Below are 18,679 nucleotides of genomic sequence, written 5' to 3'. Positions count from 1 at the left end.
ACACAGGCTGTCAAAAGTCAAACAGTGTTAAGTCAATCACACTGTCAGGCAAACGATTTTCTTTTTGATTTGGCGTAGCCTAAAGTGAAAGTTGGTTCATTTTTTCTACTAAAAAAATCAACCGTAAGTACCTGAATAAAGCTAAAATTTCTTAAACTGTAGTGATTATTTGTAGGAAACTAAAAATGGAAAACGAAGCCGGTGACTTTGTCGACTTGTACTGCCCCAGGAAATGGTATGCTAACTCACACTAAAACTAACCTAAAAACACGTGTTTTATTTACTTAAAATACTATAATTTAATTGAGTGGGATTTAATTATTAACATTTTCAGCTCGGCGTCAAACAGAATCATCCACGCTAAAGATCACGCTTCGATTCAAATCAGCATTGCTGAAGTTGACCCCAGTACAGGCAGAATGACTGACACTGCCAAGAGCTATGCTCTGTGTGGTGCCATTCGCAGAATGGGAGAGTCTGATGATTGCCTTGTTAGATTAACAAAGAAGGATGGTATCATTGCCAAGTAAGTAGCATTTTATGATATTTAAACTAATTTTCCTTGATATTGTATACTATCATTAATGTTGTATTTTTTTGTTGCAGAAACTTTTAGATAAGGTGAACAACATGTTCAAATAAAATTAATCTTTTTTAAGTGATTGATTTCTTTTATTTCATCCTTCACATCACAGATATTTTCATTTATGAGTTAACTGGAATGTTGCTAAGTTGGTAGCACACCCTGGACAAGTATGCAAAGTATCATGCACAAAAATGTCACAATCTAGGCAGAAAACTTTCTTGCAGGTAGGACACTGAAACACCTACACAAAAACACTGTTTCTTTTTAATTCACTTGTGTAAAAAAGTCACTGACCTGTTTGTCCTGGTCCCCAAAGTTTTTTTGACAGGCATAACAAATATCTTCCTGTTTGGTGTATGGGACTTCCTCAAAATTGGCAGCAGGAAATAAGTGATGGTATGACCTAGCTAAATGGGGTGCAGACACTAGTGTCAAACCACAAGCTCTGCATTCAACTGGCAATTCACAATATTTACTCAAACAGAGAGGACAATAGTAACCACCAGTGGTTAATTTACTTCCCTCCTCTGTACTGTCTACATGACTTTAATCACAGTTATGAAAGCATTGCTGTAAATTCATTGAACTTACCACATGCACATTGTAAGTGGCTCATCAGTGCCTTCAGTATTCATTTGATGGGGAAACCCCATTTTAATTAAACTGGATTCTAATGCAGCAGCTGCTGGTGGTGGTTCCACTTGCTGATAGAGTAGATCTTTAAAGTGACTGTCATCCAAGATGACACTGTATGAACCTTTAGTTTCACTGGCTAAAGTTCTACACACATGAACTTCTGCTGCCAGACCAATTATTGAACATCTGATGCCTTCTTGTTTTAATTTCTAATAATTGTAGAACAAATTTTTACAGGGGAAATTTTTTAGAAGTAACTTTATACCTCAATTGTTCCAGTTATATCAGTAGGATCACATGTTGTTAAACTACCCATTATAATCAGTACTTCTCTGCTAGCATGAGAGGGTAACAGTTTTAATGAAGACAATGCTAGTTCCAAACCATTCTGTACAGAAGGTTCCCCAACTAAACTAGTTTTAGTTAGAGATTTTAGGTATTTAATATGTTTTCTAAAATTTCCTCCTAAATCACAAACTTTTTCAGCTCTCTTGTTTTGCATCAAAATAACTCCCATCTGACTAATAGGGTTTTGATCAAAGAACTCTTCAATAAACCCTTCTAAAATCTACATCAACTTAGTTCTCAGTTTATTACACATCTAGCTATTACCTTTAAGGTGCATAGCATACGAGTGGGTTTAAGGTCTTGACTGGACATTGATTCAGAACAGTCTAGAATTAGGTAAAGATGCCTCATCATTCCAAGTTTGGTGTGACCCTGTTTTTGGGTTTGCCGCCGCCGTTTGGCTCGCATAATAATATCGGCCACCGACGCTTCCAGAAAGCCCTCATCATCTTCTTTGATAGCTTCCCTAAATTGTGATAATTCCACTTTAAACTTGAGCTTATTTTATTATTATTTAAGGCATATTACCAGGTTTTTTCATAACCAGTTTCCCAACGGTACTCTTTAGGATCATCTTCTTCCATGGCTTGTTTATTTTGTAATATTATATTTGTTTTACACTTTACAGTTTTCACTTTATAAACATAACCTCGAAATGCTCGATAAATTGTGGTTATGTGGTTTTGTGATTTTAACAGATGACAGATGACACTTTGTCTGTCAAACTAAAATCTATGCAATCAGCTGATTGGCTCAATTGGCTGCCGCCTGAGCAATTTGACAGCTCTGTTTGTGTCGATTTGACTTCATGATCCTTCCGTCCCTTCCTGCTTCCTGCAACCAAACTACAATTTAATCATAAAATTTTCTAAATAAGCAAAATCTAAACGAAAGTAAATTTAATGGTTTATGCGTGAATGAGGCAGTTAAAACAATAAAATGGGATAATTGAGTTTATATTGGAAGGCCTAAAAAAATTTGGTGTTTAGTGTTTGAAAACCACCAAAATGGAATTTACGGTGGAGAATTTGGAAGAAGCGGTTGCGGTTTTCTACAGGGCAGAGCCAAATTATCAAGCTCAAGCTCATCAATGGCTCAGCAAAGCACAAAACTCAGTACAAGCTTGGTCATTTGTGTGGGAATTACTTGACCCACAGCGAGTAAGCTATACTTAAAATGTCCTAATTTTGTTAGGGAATTAACTATAAATTTCAACAGAATTTTCAAGTACAGTTTTTTGCTGCCACAACCTTGCACAGCAAATTAATGAAGTATTGGGATGAAGTCCCTGAGGACCATTATGAATTCTTGAAGAAAAAAATACTGGAAGCTATCATTAGTTATGCTATGGGGCCAAAAATTGTGTTAAACCGTCTTTGTATTGCTGTAAGCTTTGGTCTGCATGTTCTGTTACAAAGCAGCTTATAATTTATTTCAGTTATCTGCATACATAATACATACAATACCAACTCATTGGCCGAATGCTTTTGAAGAGCTGGTATCCAGTTTTCAGCCTCACAACTTACCAAATATAGAATCAGAAAGGGTGATTTGGATTTTATTAGAAATTCTTACTGTTATTCCTGAAGAGGTATAATTGAGTTGGTTGATGGTTTAGGGTACTATAATTGTTTTTTTATACAGTTTCAAAGTACCACTTTATCAGTCACACAACGAAACCGGGTCAGGATTGTACTTCAGGAAGTTTCTAAAGACATATTAAAGGTTGTGGAAATGTGCTTAATGCCTATTCCATCCAAAGGGTAATAATAAATATTTGTATTGTACTTTAAAAAAATCTCATATTCTAGAATAATAAAAGTAAATTCAGTTTTAAAATTCTCATTTAGGCTACACTAGTTTGATTTTTTTAGTCTGGTAGTGAATGAAAACTCAGGCAAGATTGAGAGAAAACTGACTAGGCAACATTCTAAAGACACAGTTATGTCAAGATTCTATTTGTCTCAGTATCAGAACATTAATAACTAATTGTGATTTTGATTATGTTTAAAAGAATAATGTCTATGAGGAATGAATCAAAATTTGTTATTTATTAGAGTGCAACTAAAAAACAAATTGATTTACTGGTAGGTTTGACATGGGTAATTTAACAACGTATTTGACTGCTGCACGATGCGGCGCAGCTTGGATGCAGTTGGGTGGTCTAAACATCCAGGAATGTGATCCTATTTGCAATTTACTGATTGATCTCACTTGTTATGTATACTGGTAAATAGTTTCTTCAAATATATTGCTACTGGTTTCATAGGGCTATTCCAGGAATAAAAGTGATCCAGAATGTTTGTCTGGAGAGGAAATGGAACTTTCTGAAGTCACTGTAGAAGCTTTAACAGCTATTATACAACATCCACACACTTCTAAATTTAGATTATACATATCTAGAGCAGCTGCCAATGTTTTGTACAAGTTTCAAAAAATTATTGATATGGAAATTGAGTCCGGTTCTTTAAATAAGGTATAATTTATATTCTGGATAGGTGTCAGACATTAGCAGTTATTTTCAGGACGTCATTGCTAATTTATATGGCTTAATAATAACACTGACAGATTCGCATTCGCGAGTATTTATTGATAATTTAAAATCTACCAATCCTGAAGAACAACGCATCAGCTTCGATTTATTCAACTCGATTTTAAAGTGCACAAACTTGCCTGGGCTTTATCCCATTGACGAATCTAGCAGTACCATGACTTTTGGTTTCTGGTACACATTGCAAGTATGATTATAGCCAACTATGAATTGTTATTGGATATGTATTAATAAAACTGAATCACAGGATGAAATATTGGCCCTTGATACTGCGGAATGTGCTCAGTTGCTGTTGATGGTGAAACCATATTATCGTGAATTGGTGTGTATTCTGTTGAGAAAGTCCATGCTACCATTGGTAGATCATGCAAACTGGACTAAGGACGATAAGGAAGTGTTTCGTTGTTATCGCCAAGATATTGCCGATACTTACATGTACTGTTACAACGCTCTTGACTTGGAAATGTTAGACATTTTGACGGTAAAACTGGAGGAAGTGTTGAAAAAGGAGACTGGGAATGGATACGCTCAACCACCGAAATGGAACGAAATCGAGACCTGTTTGCACGCGTTCTACGCAATAGCCGAAAGTATTGAAATGGAAAATTTGTACCTACCCAAATTGATGGCGACTATCAAAGAGATTCCTTTTGGTGATTTGAATATTAAAGTTTTAATGACCGCCTTAGAGACAGTTGGTAAGTTTAGACTTTTTTTTGTGGAAAATTGTTACTGTTCTTCCTTTGTCAGGAGCATATTCTGAATGGCTAACTGACCATCCAGAATTGCTGGGAAACGTGATACCATTGGTGATATCTGGATTAGGAAATCCAAAAGTGTCCACTAGCGCCACATTGGCTTTGAAAGATATCACACACAGTTGCCAGAAGTTTGTTTTACCTTATGTGGATCAAATCTTAATTACATCACAGGTCAGTTAATTTAGTCTAAGCTTACTTTAAAGCGTTATTTATCCGGTAACAGTTGGTTTATAAAGAAAATTACAAGAGTAAGCCCATTTATATGTATATTTGTTTCAAAAATCAAAAACAAAATTTTCCCTCTCTTCTAATTAACCTGCTAACTGTATACTGCTCATAATATTTATTAACTACTCTTTCCACTGAAATCAAGATGCTTCTGTACCTGCCGTATCATCTGGAAGTGATAATGTAACCGGTTCTCTCACCAATGACAACAATTTATCCAATTTCATGCATTGCAACGTCCACTGATCTAAATGTTGTTGTTTTTTCGGCGCTTTACACATTATTCTCAAATTTGGGGACAGTTTCAAAGTGGTTACGCATCCTTTATCGTCGCCCACAATAATGATAGGCAATTTCGGATTGAATGATAGTCGCGTTAACCTGTTTCTTCGACGGGAAACCACCGCTTGCACGCAAATTGGTTTGTATTTGTTGACGTTCAAATCGAAAACGTACACTTTGCCTTCGAACGTAACCGCAGCAAAGACGGTGGAAGAATAAGGGGCCCATTTAACATCACCGACTCGATCTCCCACGTCGAATACGAAAAGTGGTTCCTTCCGGTTGTCTTCCCATATCTTAATTCTCCAATCGGCGCTGCATGAAATAAAAATGTCCGAATTGTACTTGTTAAAGTCAATACGAGCCACTGGTAGCAAGTGGGCTTCGTATGTAAACAAGGACATAGAACTGTAGGCCGTGCTGCATTTAAATATTTGCCCTTCTTCCGTACCCACTAGGTATATCAAAGGTTTCTTTGGATGAAGCCGGATACAGCTGGCGCACCCTTTCACTTTTAGATTAGTACCGTCAGGTCCTGGAACTGGATCTTTTTTCAAAAACAATGTTAAAATTGTAGTCACTGATAGTTCGTTTTGCATTAAAACCCAGTTGTTGATTAACCCATCAGTGGCCACTGAGAAAAAGTTTAGCTCCCCATCCGGAAGATCCGGTCCCCATTTTACTTCCCACACTATTCCTTTATGCTTGTTGGTGACGCTGTTGCTTTTGAAAGCTGGTGATTTACAGGTAGCCTGTACGTTGAATACTTCCACGTTTCCATCATATAAACCTATCACCACCATGTATGGGTATTTGGGATGGGTGTCCACACACATTACACCAGAATCTGTCATACAAATATAGTCTGGAAAAGACGGGTTTTTAAGGGTAAACATGCAAACTGCGCCCTCCGGTGTGGGTTTCAGAAAATCAAAAAATCCGAAACAGGCTTGGAACAAGTCATAGTAATAAGGGTTCCATTCCAAGTCGGTGATGGTGTTTTTCTTAGTTTTTTCGTATGTAAACTTCCATAAAGGCAGCAGCGTTCCCTCTTCGTCTCTAAATTCATCTGAGGGATCGTCCCAGTATCGATAATCTTTGGCGATATCGTCGTATGTGTTTTGATTGATCATCCTTTCAAGAACTTTCCAACAATCCAGCACTCTCCCTTGGACTGCCTCGCTGAGTTGGGCACGTCCTGGGGCTTTTTTGGCCGCTTGAAAACGCGACACTGGTGCTTTATCCCGTTCTTTACGTTCACGCTCCAACTCTTGCGCCAACTGCTGAGCTTCAAAGTCTTTTTGGTAAGCATCATAGATGACCCATTGTAAAATGTTAGCAGAAAAGTTTGCCATAGGTGGTGGGACTGTTTGAGTCTCTTGGCTTCTACTGGGATTGTTGTAGGTCAACGCTGCTCTCTCGCAGAAATTAAATTGATTGGTTAATTTTCTAGGTCTACCACCTTTTTGTGGTGGGGGTTTTGCGCTCTCAACCTTAGTTTCAGTTTCTCCTTCACCTTCACCTTCACCCTCACCCTCTTCATCGTGCTTTTCCTTGGGTGCCTCTTCTTCACCTTCTTCTTCTTTGTGTTCCCCTTCCTCACTTTCACCTTCCGGTTTCGTTTCGGTCTCTGGGGGCTCAAGAACACCCGCCTCCTGGTCTAGGGACGCCTCTTCAGATTGTTCAAATGTATTTGGGTCGATTCCAAACTCCAACATTTGAGCGCGGGCTTCTTCGGATTCAATATGCAACGCAGTTCCTTGGGCCTGGTATACGACCACCAAATTTCCGGGACGAGGCAGTGAAACGAATTCACCAGTGGCATAATTGAACTCTACTAAGCTGTCAGGTAATCGGGGATTGATGGAGGATAACTGTTTTGCGATGGTTTCTTTTAGTTCTCCTTCGGATAAGTCGAGTTGGCTCTTGGGTTTGAGTAGTTGTTTTCCTCGCTTCCATTCCTCTAGTTCGTCGTAACCGTCCGCGGTGGTTTTGGCGGTTTTTTTACTGTACAAAGACATTCTGGCAGTTTTGGTAGGGGGCATCTTTTAAAATTGTTTAATAAAGACCTAAAATGACGGCTTTCCGATTGACTGTTTGTGTATTTTGGTTAGGGTTTACACCACAGGTCCTCAATTAAAAATGCGAGTGGGCTCTTTTTTTACCTGAGTGTTACACTTAGTTTGCAGGTTTTATTTGGAATTGATTTTTTTTGTCCCAATTAGACTGGATTGTTTAATCAATATTTGGGTCACTATGGTGCCCTTTATTGGATGTTTTGTGTCTATTTTATAAATAAAGTTTATCACTATTTGTTTCAAATCAAATTATTGTAGGCTGCCATCGACAGTAAGCTCGTAAAACTGAGCGATACTAGACGACTAATGTTCAGTATAGGTCGGGTATTAAGTATAATGCCAGTCAACAAAGTTATGGAATTTCTCAATGCCACGTTGGCGGCCACCTTTGAAGACATTCAAAGATTGGTGAACGAGAAGCCGGTAATACGTTTCAAATAATCATTAAAAGAACGGGACAATTAAATTTACATTTTAGAACACGGCAGGCTCGCTGATACTAATGTCTCGGCTCAAACACTTATCGGCCCTATTCAACTCTCTGTACGTAGAATCTGAAGAAACCATACAACAACCTGTGTTTATTATAATGAAAGACACCATGCAACTGTACAGGAAAATGGCCGAGATTTATTGTGATAATTTGGATGTTATGCTAGTAAGTTCTCTAAGATCTGTTCAGTGACTTCTAACTGTTAAGTGTTAAGTTACATCCCTTGTCTCATTTCACATACACGTCCAGAAGTTAAAAGTGGCTTGAGGAATTTGCTTGATGTAAATTGTCAGAATTCTCTAGGGCCAGAACACCTCTAATTGCTACTGAGAACTTTTATAAAAGTGTCAGAGGCTTCTACAAGTGTTTTAAACCTTCCTAGAATTGTTTTAAACTGCCAGAGGCTTCTAGGATCATTTTGAAATTGCCAAAGATTAAATGCTACTGAGAACCTTCTTAAAGATTTCAGAGGCTTCTACAAGTGTCTTAAACCTTCCCATAACTGTTTTAAATTGTCAGAGGCCTCTAGGACCATTTTGAAAATCTCTAGATACTCAAACTTTCTAGAAATTGCTAGAGGCCTGTACTAAGTGTACTAAACGTTTGTTGGTATATAAACATTGATTGGTTGGTCATATACTATAAAGGGTGATTCCAAATTAAAAAAGAATTTTGCAAATACTTTTTGGTTTTTGTTTATGTCTGTTGATAAGGAATAACCGGTCAGTTAGTTTTTCTTTGTAATTTTATTAATTTTTATTTGTTCTTTTAGTAAAACTTAATTTACTGTATCCTGCCTTAAAGCATAACCTAAAACTATAATCATTTTTGACAATCAATCCGTATCACATTCAACCACCGACATACGTTTTTTGCTGGTGATTGTAAAGGCAACAGTCAGAAGTAACTGGAACAGACTATACCAAAACAATTAAATTTTGTAGGATTTAAGCACTTTATTGAAATCCGTCATTACAACTTTGAAAGATGGTTGTAGACCTTTAATAGAAGATATCCTACACATTGTCGTGACAATATATAGGAAAAAACCGCAGGCCGAGGTTTTAGAAGTGGCAAAAACAGTGAGTTTCTTTTTTTATTTCATTGGCAATTTATTTATTGGCCGTTTTAAGGTTGTGATATTGTTTGGAAAAGTGCCGGAATTACACCAAATGAACCAACAACTAATCCAAGAAATTTGTAATCAAACTCTACAAGTTTGTTCAGAAAGCAATAGTAAAAATCAACTTTCTGATATATCAGACCTGTTGGAAGGATTTTTTGTTCTACTATGCAGTTTTATTAAAAAAGTACCACAGCTAATTTTCAATAATGAAGTGGATACTGTGGCTCTATTCCAATGCGGTAAGTGAGTAATATTATCAGCCCGAAACAATTCTAATCTATTTTTGCAGCCATATTATGTTTAGTGTTACCAGAAACCCAAACCACTAAAGCCATTTCAAGCTTTTTGGTACATTTCATTACTCAAAGTAGAGAAGTTTCTCAAAGCAGCGTGGTTCAAGCCTACGGGGAAAGTTTAGTGTTAAGGATACTTTTAAATTTAGGTTGTTAACCGGAAATTACAACTTCTTGCAGTGCTAACTTTTTTTTCTTATAGCAGGTACAGCTCCTAGAGCTAGCATAGATCTCCATAGTGATATACTATACGCGTTAAATAGGAAATACTGTGATAATTTAAGTAGGTGGTTAAACAGTCTCTTAAATCAAGAAAACTTTCCGTCTCCGAAAACAACGGCTCAACAAAAGGAAACTTTTATTAGAGTAGTATTAAGGTAAGTTATTTATACTCAACAATGCCCTTGCAATTTACTGTTGTATTCGATTTTTAGAGAAAAAGCCAATAAAAGAAAACTGTGCGATTTCATATTAGAGTTTGCCCTAATTTGCAGAGGGATAATGAAACAAGATTTGAGTTTACCATAGAAATATACCAGTTTTAATTATAAATTAAATAAAGTGTAAAAGATTGTATTACTAAGCTCCTTCTTCCGGTATTCCGTATTTGTTAAGTAACTCTTGTTTTCTTCTTCTTAATAAGGCCTGCTCAATATCTTGCTGGGATGGAACCGGCACGTGGGCAACAAACCTTTGTTGCGACCCATCCAGCAAAGGATTCAAACCGTCTTCCTCTTGTTCTTCTTCAGTCTGTTTTTCCGCGTAAATATTCACTTCTTCTTCTTCGTCAGAAGATTGGTCTGTAGACATTCTGGACTCTTTCTTTGCCTTCCATTCTGCCACTGATTTTTGGACTGCTAGTTTTTCAGCCTCCATTTCTAGGGGAACCAAAATACCGTCATCATCATCCATATATCCGTAATAGTCCGCATCTATGTCCTTCATTAGTTCAGCTCTAGTTTTTCTAGGTGGCGGGGGCGGTTCTTGTTCAAACAGCTCTCTAACTCCTAACATTTTAGTGAATACAAATTGACATTAATACAAAATTCCATATTTTGTTTAATTATCTACCTGGTAATTCTTTTGCAGCCCCAAAATATTTATAGCCTCTATTCCCTGGAACCTCCTTTCCCTCATGATCCAACATTCTAGGTCCAACCTTCTGATAGTCAGGACCTCCCAACTCTTTGATTTGATCCTCCCAATGACGTTTCTCCCTAAGCAACTTATTGATTTCATCATTAAGGTCTCTTATCCTAAATTCTCCAAGTCCAGCGTTTTGAATTTGAGCTACTTTCTGGGCAATCTCCCGGATAATTTGCATACGCCACTTCTCGCACGCGTATAAACTTTTGCAGTCCGAGGCTAAATAGGGCCGCCGCTTTTTCACTTTGTCTAGCTCACCAGATTGAGCTGCCCTCCATCTGGCCAAAGTAGTCCTAATAAAAGTAAAAGCAGTTATTTGTGCCCTGAAATGTTCATTTACATATCATAGTTTGGTACTTACATTGCTTTTTCTGCGTTTCTGGCCTGAAAGGACAAATTTGATAATCACAATGTTGGATTGCAAAACTTATGGTACTTACCATTTTAAAAAGGTTTTAGTTTTGTAGGCGAATTTCAGTTAGAGATATTAATAATTACACATAAACATAATCCAGAACGCCAGAACCAGACAAATTTTAAGATTTTAGGTTATGTTATGTTGATGTTAAATTTTGGTTTGACATTTACAAGACTATATTGCAGTTGACCACGAGACGTACTATTTACATTCCTATAAGGCGATCACGCGACAAGCTTGTTGCAGTATAGTTTGGTTGAAGATGTCAAAACATGGGATAATTTTTAGACTTTTGACAGCTAGGTAATTAACGGCTATTTTGAATTGTTTGCATTTCTTTTTTACCAGTTTTAAAAGGTTTAAAAAAACATAAATAATTGGTGAATGTAGTATTTTGATAATTAATTGATTATGAGTGATTTGAATAAATCCGATAGAAACAGTGATGGTCAAAGCTCCACATCAAAATGGTATTAGAACATCCTAATAATCAGTCTGAATCAAACTAAATTTTGAACCTAAAATTTCAGGAGGTATGTTCCCGGAAAGGTGTTTAATTTACCGCCACTCAATTTACAAGACATCAAAAAACAACTTCTTGATGAATCATCAGAGGAAAGTGATGACTGTGGAGAACCAGAGAAAGTTGAGGAGGCAGACATTTCGGAAGTACTTAATGAAAGTTTTTGTGTGGAAAACCCTGTTGCACAGCCACCAAAAGCTGAAAGTAGCAATAATGTAGGTAACTTCTACACATACCGCAATACTACACAACATGGAAAAAATATTTTAAGCAATAGTTTAAGGTACCTAAATTTAAATTTCTCTATGCTACAGTAGTGTACACTCAACTATTTCCAGTCCCAAATTGAATTCTATAGCTGAAAATTATACTGATGGCAGTGAAAACACATTTTCAGTTTGGAATACTGTAGAACAGCAAAATAAGGAAAATATTTCAAATAATGGTCCAGCACCACACAGTGATAGTTTTGATATAGATTTCTCTTTGCTGACACTGGTCACACCTGCAAAAAACCTGGATAAACCTAGGAATTTTATAACCCCAAGAATAAACATTATACCAGCCACAGAGACTAAGTCAACTGTGCCTAGGACTTCATTAATGGGTTCTGCCTGCTTAAGTAGTAGGCAGTGTGGGACTTTAAGCCAACCTTTTAAAACACCTATCAGTAAATCTATGCAATCAAACATGTATTCAAAACCCCAACAAACACCTTTTATGCAGTCAAAAATAGGGAGGTACCAACCTGGTGATGTCTTGGATAGTCAAGCTAAGGTAAGTGTTGTACTGTGTGAGAGTTTCTTAAGATAATAACAGCTAAAGGTAGTTTCTGTCTTGACTTTATTTTATATTGAAAACACTACAAATGTGTTATTCTGAAATTAAATACTGAATAGGTTTCACCAGTAAGGTATTCTGGTCCAGATGGGTATGATAGAATAGCTGTAAACCATGTGGAATATGTGATTATTAGTAAGTTGGGAAAAGGAGGAAGTTCAGAAGTGTTCTGCTGTTTTTGCACTGAAAAGAGATTCTTGGTGGCTATTAAAATGGTGTCCTTATCAGATTCAAACAGCACTGAAGGATATGTCAATGAAGTCAAATTATTAAAATCGCTTCAAAACTGCGATCGGATTATTACTATGTTTGATTAGTGAGGGTGTGATGTTATCAAACTTTTTTTTTTCTAAACTTGGGTGGTTTTTTAGTGAAATTCGTGATGAGCAGTTAGTTGTAGTGTTGGAGAAAGGTGGTGATGATTTAAGTGCAATATTAAAACAGCTGGCCACCAAACAGAATCATTTACCTAATCACATGCTGCTGTTTTACTGGATGGAAATGCTTTACTCTGTTCAGCAAATTCACAAAAACGGTACTCAAATTTGGCTCAAAATGTCTCTTCACATTCTTACAAATTGTATTAAAAGGTGTCATTCACTCGGACTTAAAACCTGCAAACTTTCTTAGAGTGGAACAAGGCTTGAAATTAATTGATTTTGGGATTGCTAGTAGAGTACAGGAGGATATGACTTGCGTCTACAAAGTTAACCAAGAAGGTTCATGCAACTATATCAGTCCTGAAGCCCTAATTCAGCAGAAAAGCGGAAACTTTAACAGTCCAACACCCCAAACTGCTAAATACCAGGCAAGTTTCACACTTCTCCCTCAAACAAATTTAGTTTTAGAGTTAAAGCAATTTTAGGTGCATTTCAAGTCAGATGTGTGGTCGTTGGGGTGTATTCTTTACCAGTTAGTATACAGGAAAACTCCGTTCCAGCACATCCCTCAAATATGGTCCAAGTTAACAGCAATAACGGATCCCAATCATAAAATTTGCTTTCCAAAAGCTGATTGGGTGTCTCCATGTATTATAGCCACAATTAAGAATTGTTTACAGTATGACGTTAAATTAAGGCCTTCAGTCAACGATTTGATTTGCGAATACGAGCAGTTGCTTCAAAAAGTCTGATAATAGGAGAGAGAGATAATATTTATTGCAAAAGTGTACATTTTCTATACAATTATATTTGTTAATAAAATTCAGTATTTATTTTTCACTTTTTTTTTCAATGGGGGTGGTTAACCTACTTTGATGAGAAAGAAAGACATGTATAACAACATATAACACATATTTATATTAAAGTTTTATAAACTATTACGAATAATACAGAATAGAGGTACAAAAACCTGTTAAATCCACTCTTACTAGAGTAGATTAATTACCAAGACAACCTGTCAGCTTCTTTTGACCATTTATAAATACCGCCTCTCTTCTTAAACATTTCCTCGTCGAAACCGGAAAACTTTAAAGCTTCCTGAACGCCAATGTCCAAAATTGACTTTGATGGAATTTTTTTACCGCTTTGGCAGTCTAAGAACCTCATCTGAAAGCCACGTAACCCAATCAGAATTCTTCTAATAAGCTAATAAAATTTGTATTACATATTCGTCCAGAATTAGGTAACTGTTTTGCATTTTAGCGTTTGACTCTGGAACCAAACACTTTACATTCCGATGCCTTTGGATATATTCGTGGAAAGTTGCATCATCGATGTAAAACGGTTCAGCGTTTCTTAGAGCGTCCTCACCGGCGTTTTCCCCCTCCAACAGTAAACACTGAAATACCTTCCATCTGGAAATTTTATTGTAATATGGTGGTGGGTTTTACTGAAAGTTTCATATACCTTATGGGGTTCAGTTGAAGTATTTCTTCAGTCAGGTCTTCATCTTTGTTGTAGGTGTTGACTACAGTGTTGATTTTGAATAGAACGTTGTATTCTAAGCACCAATCGCGGATTTGGTGTAGTTTGTTTACGTGACTTCGACGCTTTCCTTGATAGCGTCCAATCAACTAGAATTTGGAAAGTGTTGCTTATCGCTAGTTTGTTATCGGGGGTAATTGCACAAGTGCATAAAAATTACCGATAATTTTGCATGAAAACTTGTTATCTCTTAACTGCATGAGTTTATTTTCATATTTTTTTGGCGAAATATTTTTTTTTAGAAGTTTGAACGCAGAATTATCAGGTCATTTTTAAGGCACGAATGTAATTTTAGGGAATATTTCCCGAATAAAGAAAATGTTTTGGTTTTGCTGCAACTATAGATTGCTCAATGGAGCTCAATGAACAAGTTCCAAACCGTTCATTAATTTATTGTTGACATCGCGTTTGACATTGTTTGGTTATAAAAAGTCAAAAAACTGCGCAAAGACAACAATTAGTGTACTAGCAATAGGCTCTACAACAATGCAGTCGTTATGGATACGTACAGTGCAATTATCGAAATGCAATTATCGCTGTCATTCTGGTGAAAATGCACTGCTCATATGGGACATTTAACACATGAGGGAAATATTCGGGGGCAATACCACAAGAGCTCAGATTTAGCCGGATAATTTTTGTGCTTGTCTTAGAACACTTTCTTTTTGGTGTAACTGTACGAGACCTGTTGTAACTAAATCACGAGAGCGCAGCTCGAGTGATTTTGCCAAACAGGTCGAGTTTTGTACCATAAAGACTGTTAAAAATCTGAGCTCGAATGGTATTTGATAAGACAATTCCATGAATATAATCAATAACTACTGCCATGTACTGGCAGAAATACATTTTTCTGGTTCTTTTGATTTTCTGCAGTAAAACTCTATCCGAAGCGAGCCATAACCAAAACAATACGAACAAAAATCAAAATTGACAGTGCCAGCAAAAATCTCAAGGTGAGACATTGCAACAATAGAAGTGTAGTGAAAATCCGTGGAAACGATGAAATCAACAGCAAAATTTATCCGATTTTTTTATCCGCTAGCAAACTCTCTTCCTTCCTTATTAGCCGATAGCAAACCGTGTTTTGATGACGTATATATGGCATTTTTTGTACATGAGTGGAATTGTCGGGGGCAATACCACAAGAGCTCAGATTTAGCCGGATAATTTTTGTGCTTGTCTTAGAACACTTTCTTTGTGGTGTAACTGCACGAGACCTGTTGTAACTAAATCACGAGAGCGTAGCTCGAGTGATTTTGCCAAACAGGTCGAGTTTAGTACCATAAAGAAAGTATGAGAAGACAAGCGGAAAAATTATCCTGTTCAAAATCTGAGCTCGAATGGTATTTGATAAGACAATTCCATGAATATAATTAATAATATAATAAGACTGCGACTGCCTTGTGCAGAAATAAATTTTTCTGGTTTTTTTGATTTTATGCAGTAGAATTCTATCTGAAGCGAGCCATAACCAAAACAAAACGAACAAACATCAAAATTGACAGTGCCAGCAAAAATCTCAAGGTGAGACATTGCAACAATAGAAGTGTAGTGAAAATCCGTGGAAACGACGAAATCAACAGCAAAATTTATCCGATTTTTTTATCCGCTAGCAAACTCTCTTCCTTCCTTATTAGCCGATAGCAAACCGTGTTTTGATGACGTATATATGGCATTTTTTGTACATGAGTGGAATTGTCGCTGTAATTTTCGATAACACCCCTTCTCATATGGGAGATTTAACATGTAGAGCTCGAATCAGCTAAGAAAAGGCCACAGGCGTCATCAAACGATGATGTCACGATCTCTGTACGTCTCGCTTTAAATATTGCTGCTCTCGTTACTTTCCAAGTTGTTGCAGCCAGTCAGTGGCGTGCTATTATTTTATCAGTAAAATGAAACATTTTCGTCGTTTTTAATAAAGAAAATAAAAGACAACAAGTTTTTCAAAGGAATGGAAACTCCTTCTGCTTCTTTCTTCATAAATTGTAAGACGTTACTGACGATTTCACGGCCTTGGCTGTATATGATAACACCTTTCTTTCCAACCTTTTTCGAAAGACATTTTGACAAAATAACGTTTTTTATTCATAACACTATGTGAACTTCAACTGCGACCATCAACAATACAACCAAAACACCAGACTAAAACGGAACCTAACCTAACCCCCTAAGTCTCCCTGTCCGCCACTACATTTTTTTAAACTTGGCAACACCGTTTAGAGTGCCGGCTAGTAAAAGCATATAAAAAGGTCCAAATGTCCCTGGCCGCTGCCGCATCTGTTTTAATTGTGTCCAAGTAAAAACCGTACTACGTTGCCAAGTGGCTTTTTGACCGCTTAACAATATATTTTCGGGAATATTTTAATAGGACGCCTCTGATTATATCTAATGCGACGGCAACTGTAGAAGGAGAAAGAAATAGTTTTAAAAACTGCGTCATTGATGATGCGGTGGCCTTTTCTCATCTGATTCGAGCTCTAGCGTGGTGTTATCGATTTGTGTTATCGCTGTAAGTTTTCGATAACACCTCTCCTCATATGGGAGATTTTACATATGAGGGAAATATTCAGTAAGGATAATTTACCTTGTTGGTATCCTCATTGAATGAATCACAAGATATAGCCAGAATGTCCAAGAATTTTCCATAATTTTTAAGCCATTTTTCAGTGATTAAAGATCCGTTAGATACTATGGTGACCGACTGAAGTTTTAAAGTATCTTTGCAGTACTTTACCATCTCTCCTAAATGTTTGCCACCTTCAGGCAAAAACGGTTCACCGCCGCTAAAATTGATTTTTTCCATGCCTAAAATTATAAATATTAGTTATAATCCAATATTTTAAGGCGTTTCACTTATACAGGGTGTCTAAAAAGTCTGGAATATTGCAAATATCTCGAAAACTGCTGATTTTATTTTTCTCAAAATTTGCGTCTTGTTAAAGTAAATAACAGCGCATGACGTGAGGGTGTGTTCGCAAGTATACAGGGTCAGTCACAAAGTATACCAACTTTCTTAATTCAAACCTAACACACTGTATATTACTTCAGATTTTAAGAGTACTCATAAAGGCCAATTCAACGATATACAATTTTTTTTTTTTTTTGTACCTACCTATAACAATGATAGGTGTAACAATGACAGCTAACGTCAATATAATGTTAAATTAATTGGCAAATTTTCCTATTACTTAAAATGGTGTTTTTGAGTGAGAAGGATGGAAAATTTGCCAATTAATTTAACATTATATTGACGTTAGCTGTCATTGTTACACCTATCATTGTTATAGGTAGGTACAAAAAAAAAAAAAAAAAAAAAAAATCGTATATCGTTGAATTGGCCTTTATAAGTACTCTTAAAATCTGAAGTAATATACAGTGTTTTAGGTTTGAATTAAGAAAGTTGGTATACTTTGTGACTGACCCTGTATACTTGCGAACCTCATTTCACCCTCACGTCATGCGCTGTTATTTACTTTAACAAGACGCAAATTTTGAGAAAAATAAAATCAGCAGTTTTCGAGATATTTGCAATATTCCAGACTTTTTAGACACCCTGTATAATGTATTGGAATAATTTTTGGGACTTACCAGCTTTCCGTAGCATGTCAAATCCTGTTTTCGCATCTTCCAAAGTAGTCATGTATGATGTTTTTGCCGTATGAAAGCAGAAACCGCAAGTGTAATTGCAGCGACGCGTAAAATGGTAATTGACACTTTTTGGTATGATTTGTTCTTCATTTTTGCTTGAAATATTTGACTCACCGCAACCAAAAACACTCGTTATAGCATAAAAGATTATTCCCAAACTATTGGAAATGCGGTCGTAGATTTTCAAAAAAACTGTCCACATTTTTTTGCAGAAATCTTGTTCAACATTCATGATATAATATGTGTCGCCGGAAAGGCAAATATGCAAAGTCGGTAAGATGCGGAGAAAATGTTTATACACAGAAAACTCACAGACGTTGATAAACAAAGGATACGACCAGGGCCACGTATTTATAGAGATTCAGCTTTGTCGCGCAGATAAATGTGGGTTTCACCGCGGTACAGCGGTACCACCTGATAAAAAACAAAATAAAAAAACGTTTTACTTTTTAATTGAATGAATGATCGAAATCATTTAAAACTAACACAAAATGGCTAAAAGATGTTTGTGTTTAATGTACTGGTGTAAAAACAGAAAAGGTGTTAAGTTGTGCAGGAAAGATTAAACTTTGTTTAAGACATTGGTAGTACTGGTGCAATTTTAGGTATTTTCCCTATTTCAGTATGATTAATGGTCGGTATTAAATTTACAGATTACGAAATCCACTTTGTAATTATTTATTGTAGTGGTGTCACAGGACAATGTAATTAAAAATAGCAGATACACAACAAAAACTTTATCAGACACGTTTTCACATTTTTATCAAAAAGTTGTGTAATATTGTGCAATGGAT

The 18,679-nt window shown here is 36.4% G+C and overlaps 7 protein-coding genes across 8 annotated transcripts; 3 read left to right on the top strand and 4 right to left on the bottom strand.

Moving 5' to 3' along the window:
* The first annotated feature begins 2 nt into the window (after window positions 1–2).
* On the top strand, window positions 3–662 carry RpS21 (ribosomal protein S21). Its single transcript, XM_081977307.1, has 4 exons — window positions 3–123; window positions 176–235; window positions 335–526; window positions 607–662. The coding sequence occupies exons 2-4, from the start codon at window positions 186–188 to the stop codon at window positions 614–616; spliced, it is 252 nt and encodes an 83-aa protein (XP_081833433.1). The 5' UTR covers window positions 3–123; window positions 176–185; the 3' UTR covers window positions 617–662.
* On the bottom strand, window positions 651–2,258 carry Ssl1 (general transcription factor IIH subunit 2 Ssl1). Its single transcript, XM_081977263.1, has 6 exons — window positions 2,099–2,258; window positions 1,835–2,036; window positions 1,488–1,790; window positions 1,178–1,431; window positions 881–1,130; window positions 651–827 (listed from the first exon to the last, which is right to left on the bottom strand). The coding sequence occupies exons 1-6, from the start codon at window positions 2,152–2,154 to the stop codon at window positions 702–704; spliced, it is 1,191 nt and encodes a 396-aa protein (XP_081833389.1). The 5' UTR covers window positions 2,155–2,258; the 3' UTR covers window positions 651–701.
* Window positions 2,259–2,379: 121 nt separating this feature from the next.
* cdm (importin-13-like protein cdm) lies at window positions 2,380–9,951 on the top strand. Of its 2 annotated transcripts, none has more exons than XM_081977226.1 (16): window positions 2,380–2,730; window positions 2,789–2,956; window positions 3,009–3,161; window positions 3,215–3,333; window positions 3,662–3,799; window positions 3,851–4,046; window positions 4,096–4,308; window positions 4,369–4,819; window positions 4,872–5,053; window positions 7,729–7,893; window positions 7,949–8,128; window positions 8,908–9,045; window positions 9,097–9,328; window positions 9,379–9,531; window positions 9,588–9,759; window positions 9,817–9,951. In XM_081977226.1, the coding sequence occupies exons 1-16, from the start codon at window positions 2,578–2,580 to the stop codon at window positions 9,908–9,910; spliced, it is 2,907 nt and encodes a 968-aa protein (XP_081833352.1). In that variant the 5' UTR covers window positions 2,380–2,577; the 3' UTR covers window positions 9,911–9,951. The 2 variants fall into 2 exon arrangements, with proteins under 2 accessions (XP_081833352.1, XP_081833351.1); XM_081977225.1 differs by having other exon boundaries at window positions 2,381–2,730; window positions 9,585–9,759.
* Window positions 5,132–7,555, bottom strand: LOC145727570 (dynein intermediate chain 2, ciliary). Its single transcript, XM_081977233.1, has one exon. The coding sequence runs from the start codon at window positions 7,435–7,437 to the stop codon at window positions 5,251–5,253; it is 2,187 nt and encodes a 728-aa protein (XP_081833359.1). The 5' UTR covers window positions 7,438–7,555; the 3' UTR covers window positions 5,132–5,250.
* On the bottom strand, window positions 9,895–11,093 carry LOC145727597 (pre-mRNA-splicing factor ISY1 homolog). The gene is made up of 4 exons (XM_081977278.1): window positions 10,969–11,093; window positions 10,890–10,912; window positions 10,454–10,821; window positions 9,895–10,389 (listed from the first exon to the last, which is right to left on the bottom strand). The coding sequence occupies exons 1-4, from the start codon at window positions 10,969–10,971 to the stop codon at window positions 9,962–9,964; spliced, it is 822 nt and encodes a 273-aa protein (XP_081833404.1). The 5' UTR covers window positions 10,972–11,093; the 3' UTR covers window positions 9,895–9,961.
* Window positions 11,094–11,241: 148 nt separating this feature from the next.
* Mps1 (dual specificity protein kinase monopolar spindle 1) lies at window positions 11,242–13,529 on the top strand. Its single transcript, XM_081977242.1, has 7 exons — window positions 11,242–11,416; window positions 11,477–11,752; window positions 11,808–12,246; window positions 12,369–12,625; window positions 12,681–12,844; window positions 12,900–13,117; window positions 13,175–13,529. Exons 1-7 carry the CDS (start codon window positions 11,358–11,360, stop codon window positions 13,439–13,441), a joined length of 1,680 nt encoding a protein of 559 aa, XP_081833368.1. The 5' UTR covers window positions 11,242–11,357; the 3' UTR covers window positions 13,442–13,529.
* Window positions 13,530–13,584: 55 nt separating this feature from the next.
* Window positions 13,585–18,212, bottom strand: LOC145727590 (S-adenosylmethionine-dependent nucleotide dehydratase RSAD2-like). The gene is made up of 5 exons (XM_081977266.1): window positions 17,826–18,212; window positions 16,822–17,042; window positions 14,157–14,323; window positions 13,915–14,104; window positions 13,585–13,856 (listed from the first exon to the last, which is right to left on the bottom strand). The coding sequence occupies exons 1-5, from the start codon at window positions 18,115–18,117 to the stop codon at window positions 13,692–13,694; spliced, it is 1,035 nt and encodes a 344-aa protein (XP_081833392.1). The 5' UTR covers window positions 18,118–18,212; the 3' UTR covers window positions 13,585–13,691.
* Window positions 18,213–18,679: the final 467 nt, after the last annotated feature.

This window comes from Ips typographus, linkage group LG4 (genome assembly GCF_016097725.1).
Source record: "Ips typographus isolate SLU linkage group LG4, UJ_Ityp_2.0, whole genome shotgun sequence".
NCBI lineage: Eukaryota > Metazoa > Arthropoda > Insecta > Coleoptera > Curculionidae > Ips > Ips typographus.
The sequence above is the reverse complement of the archived record's forward strand: the minus strand, read 5'-3'. Positions and strand labels throughout refer to the sequence as shown.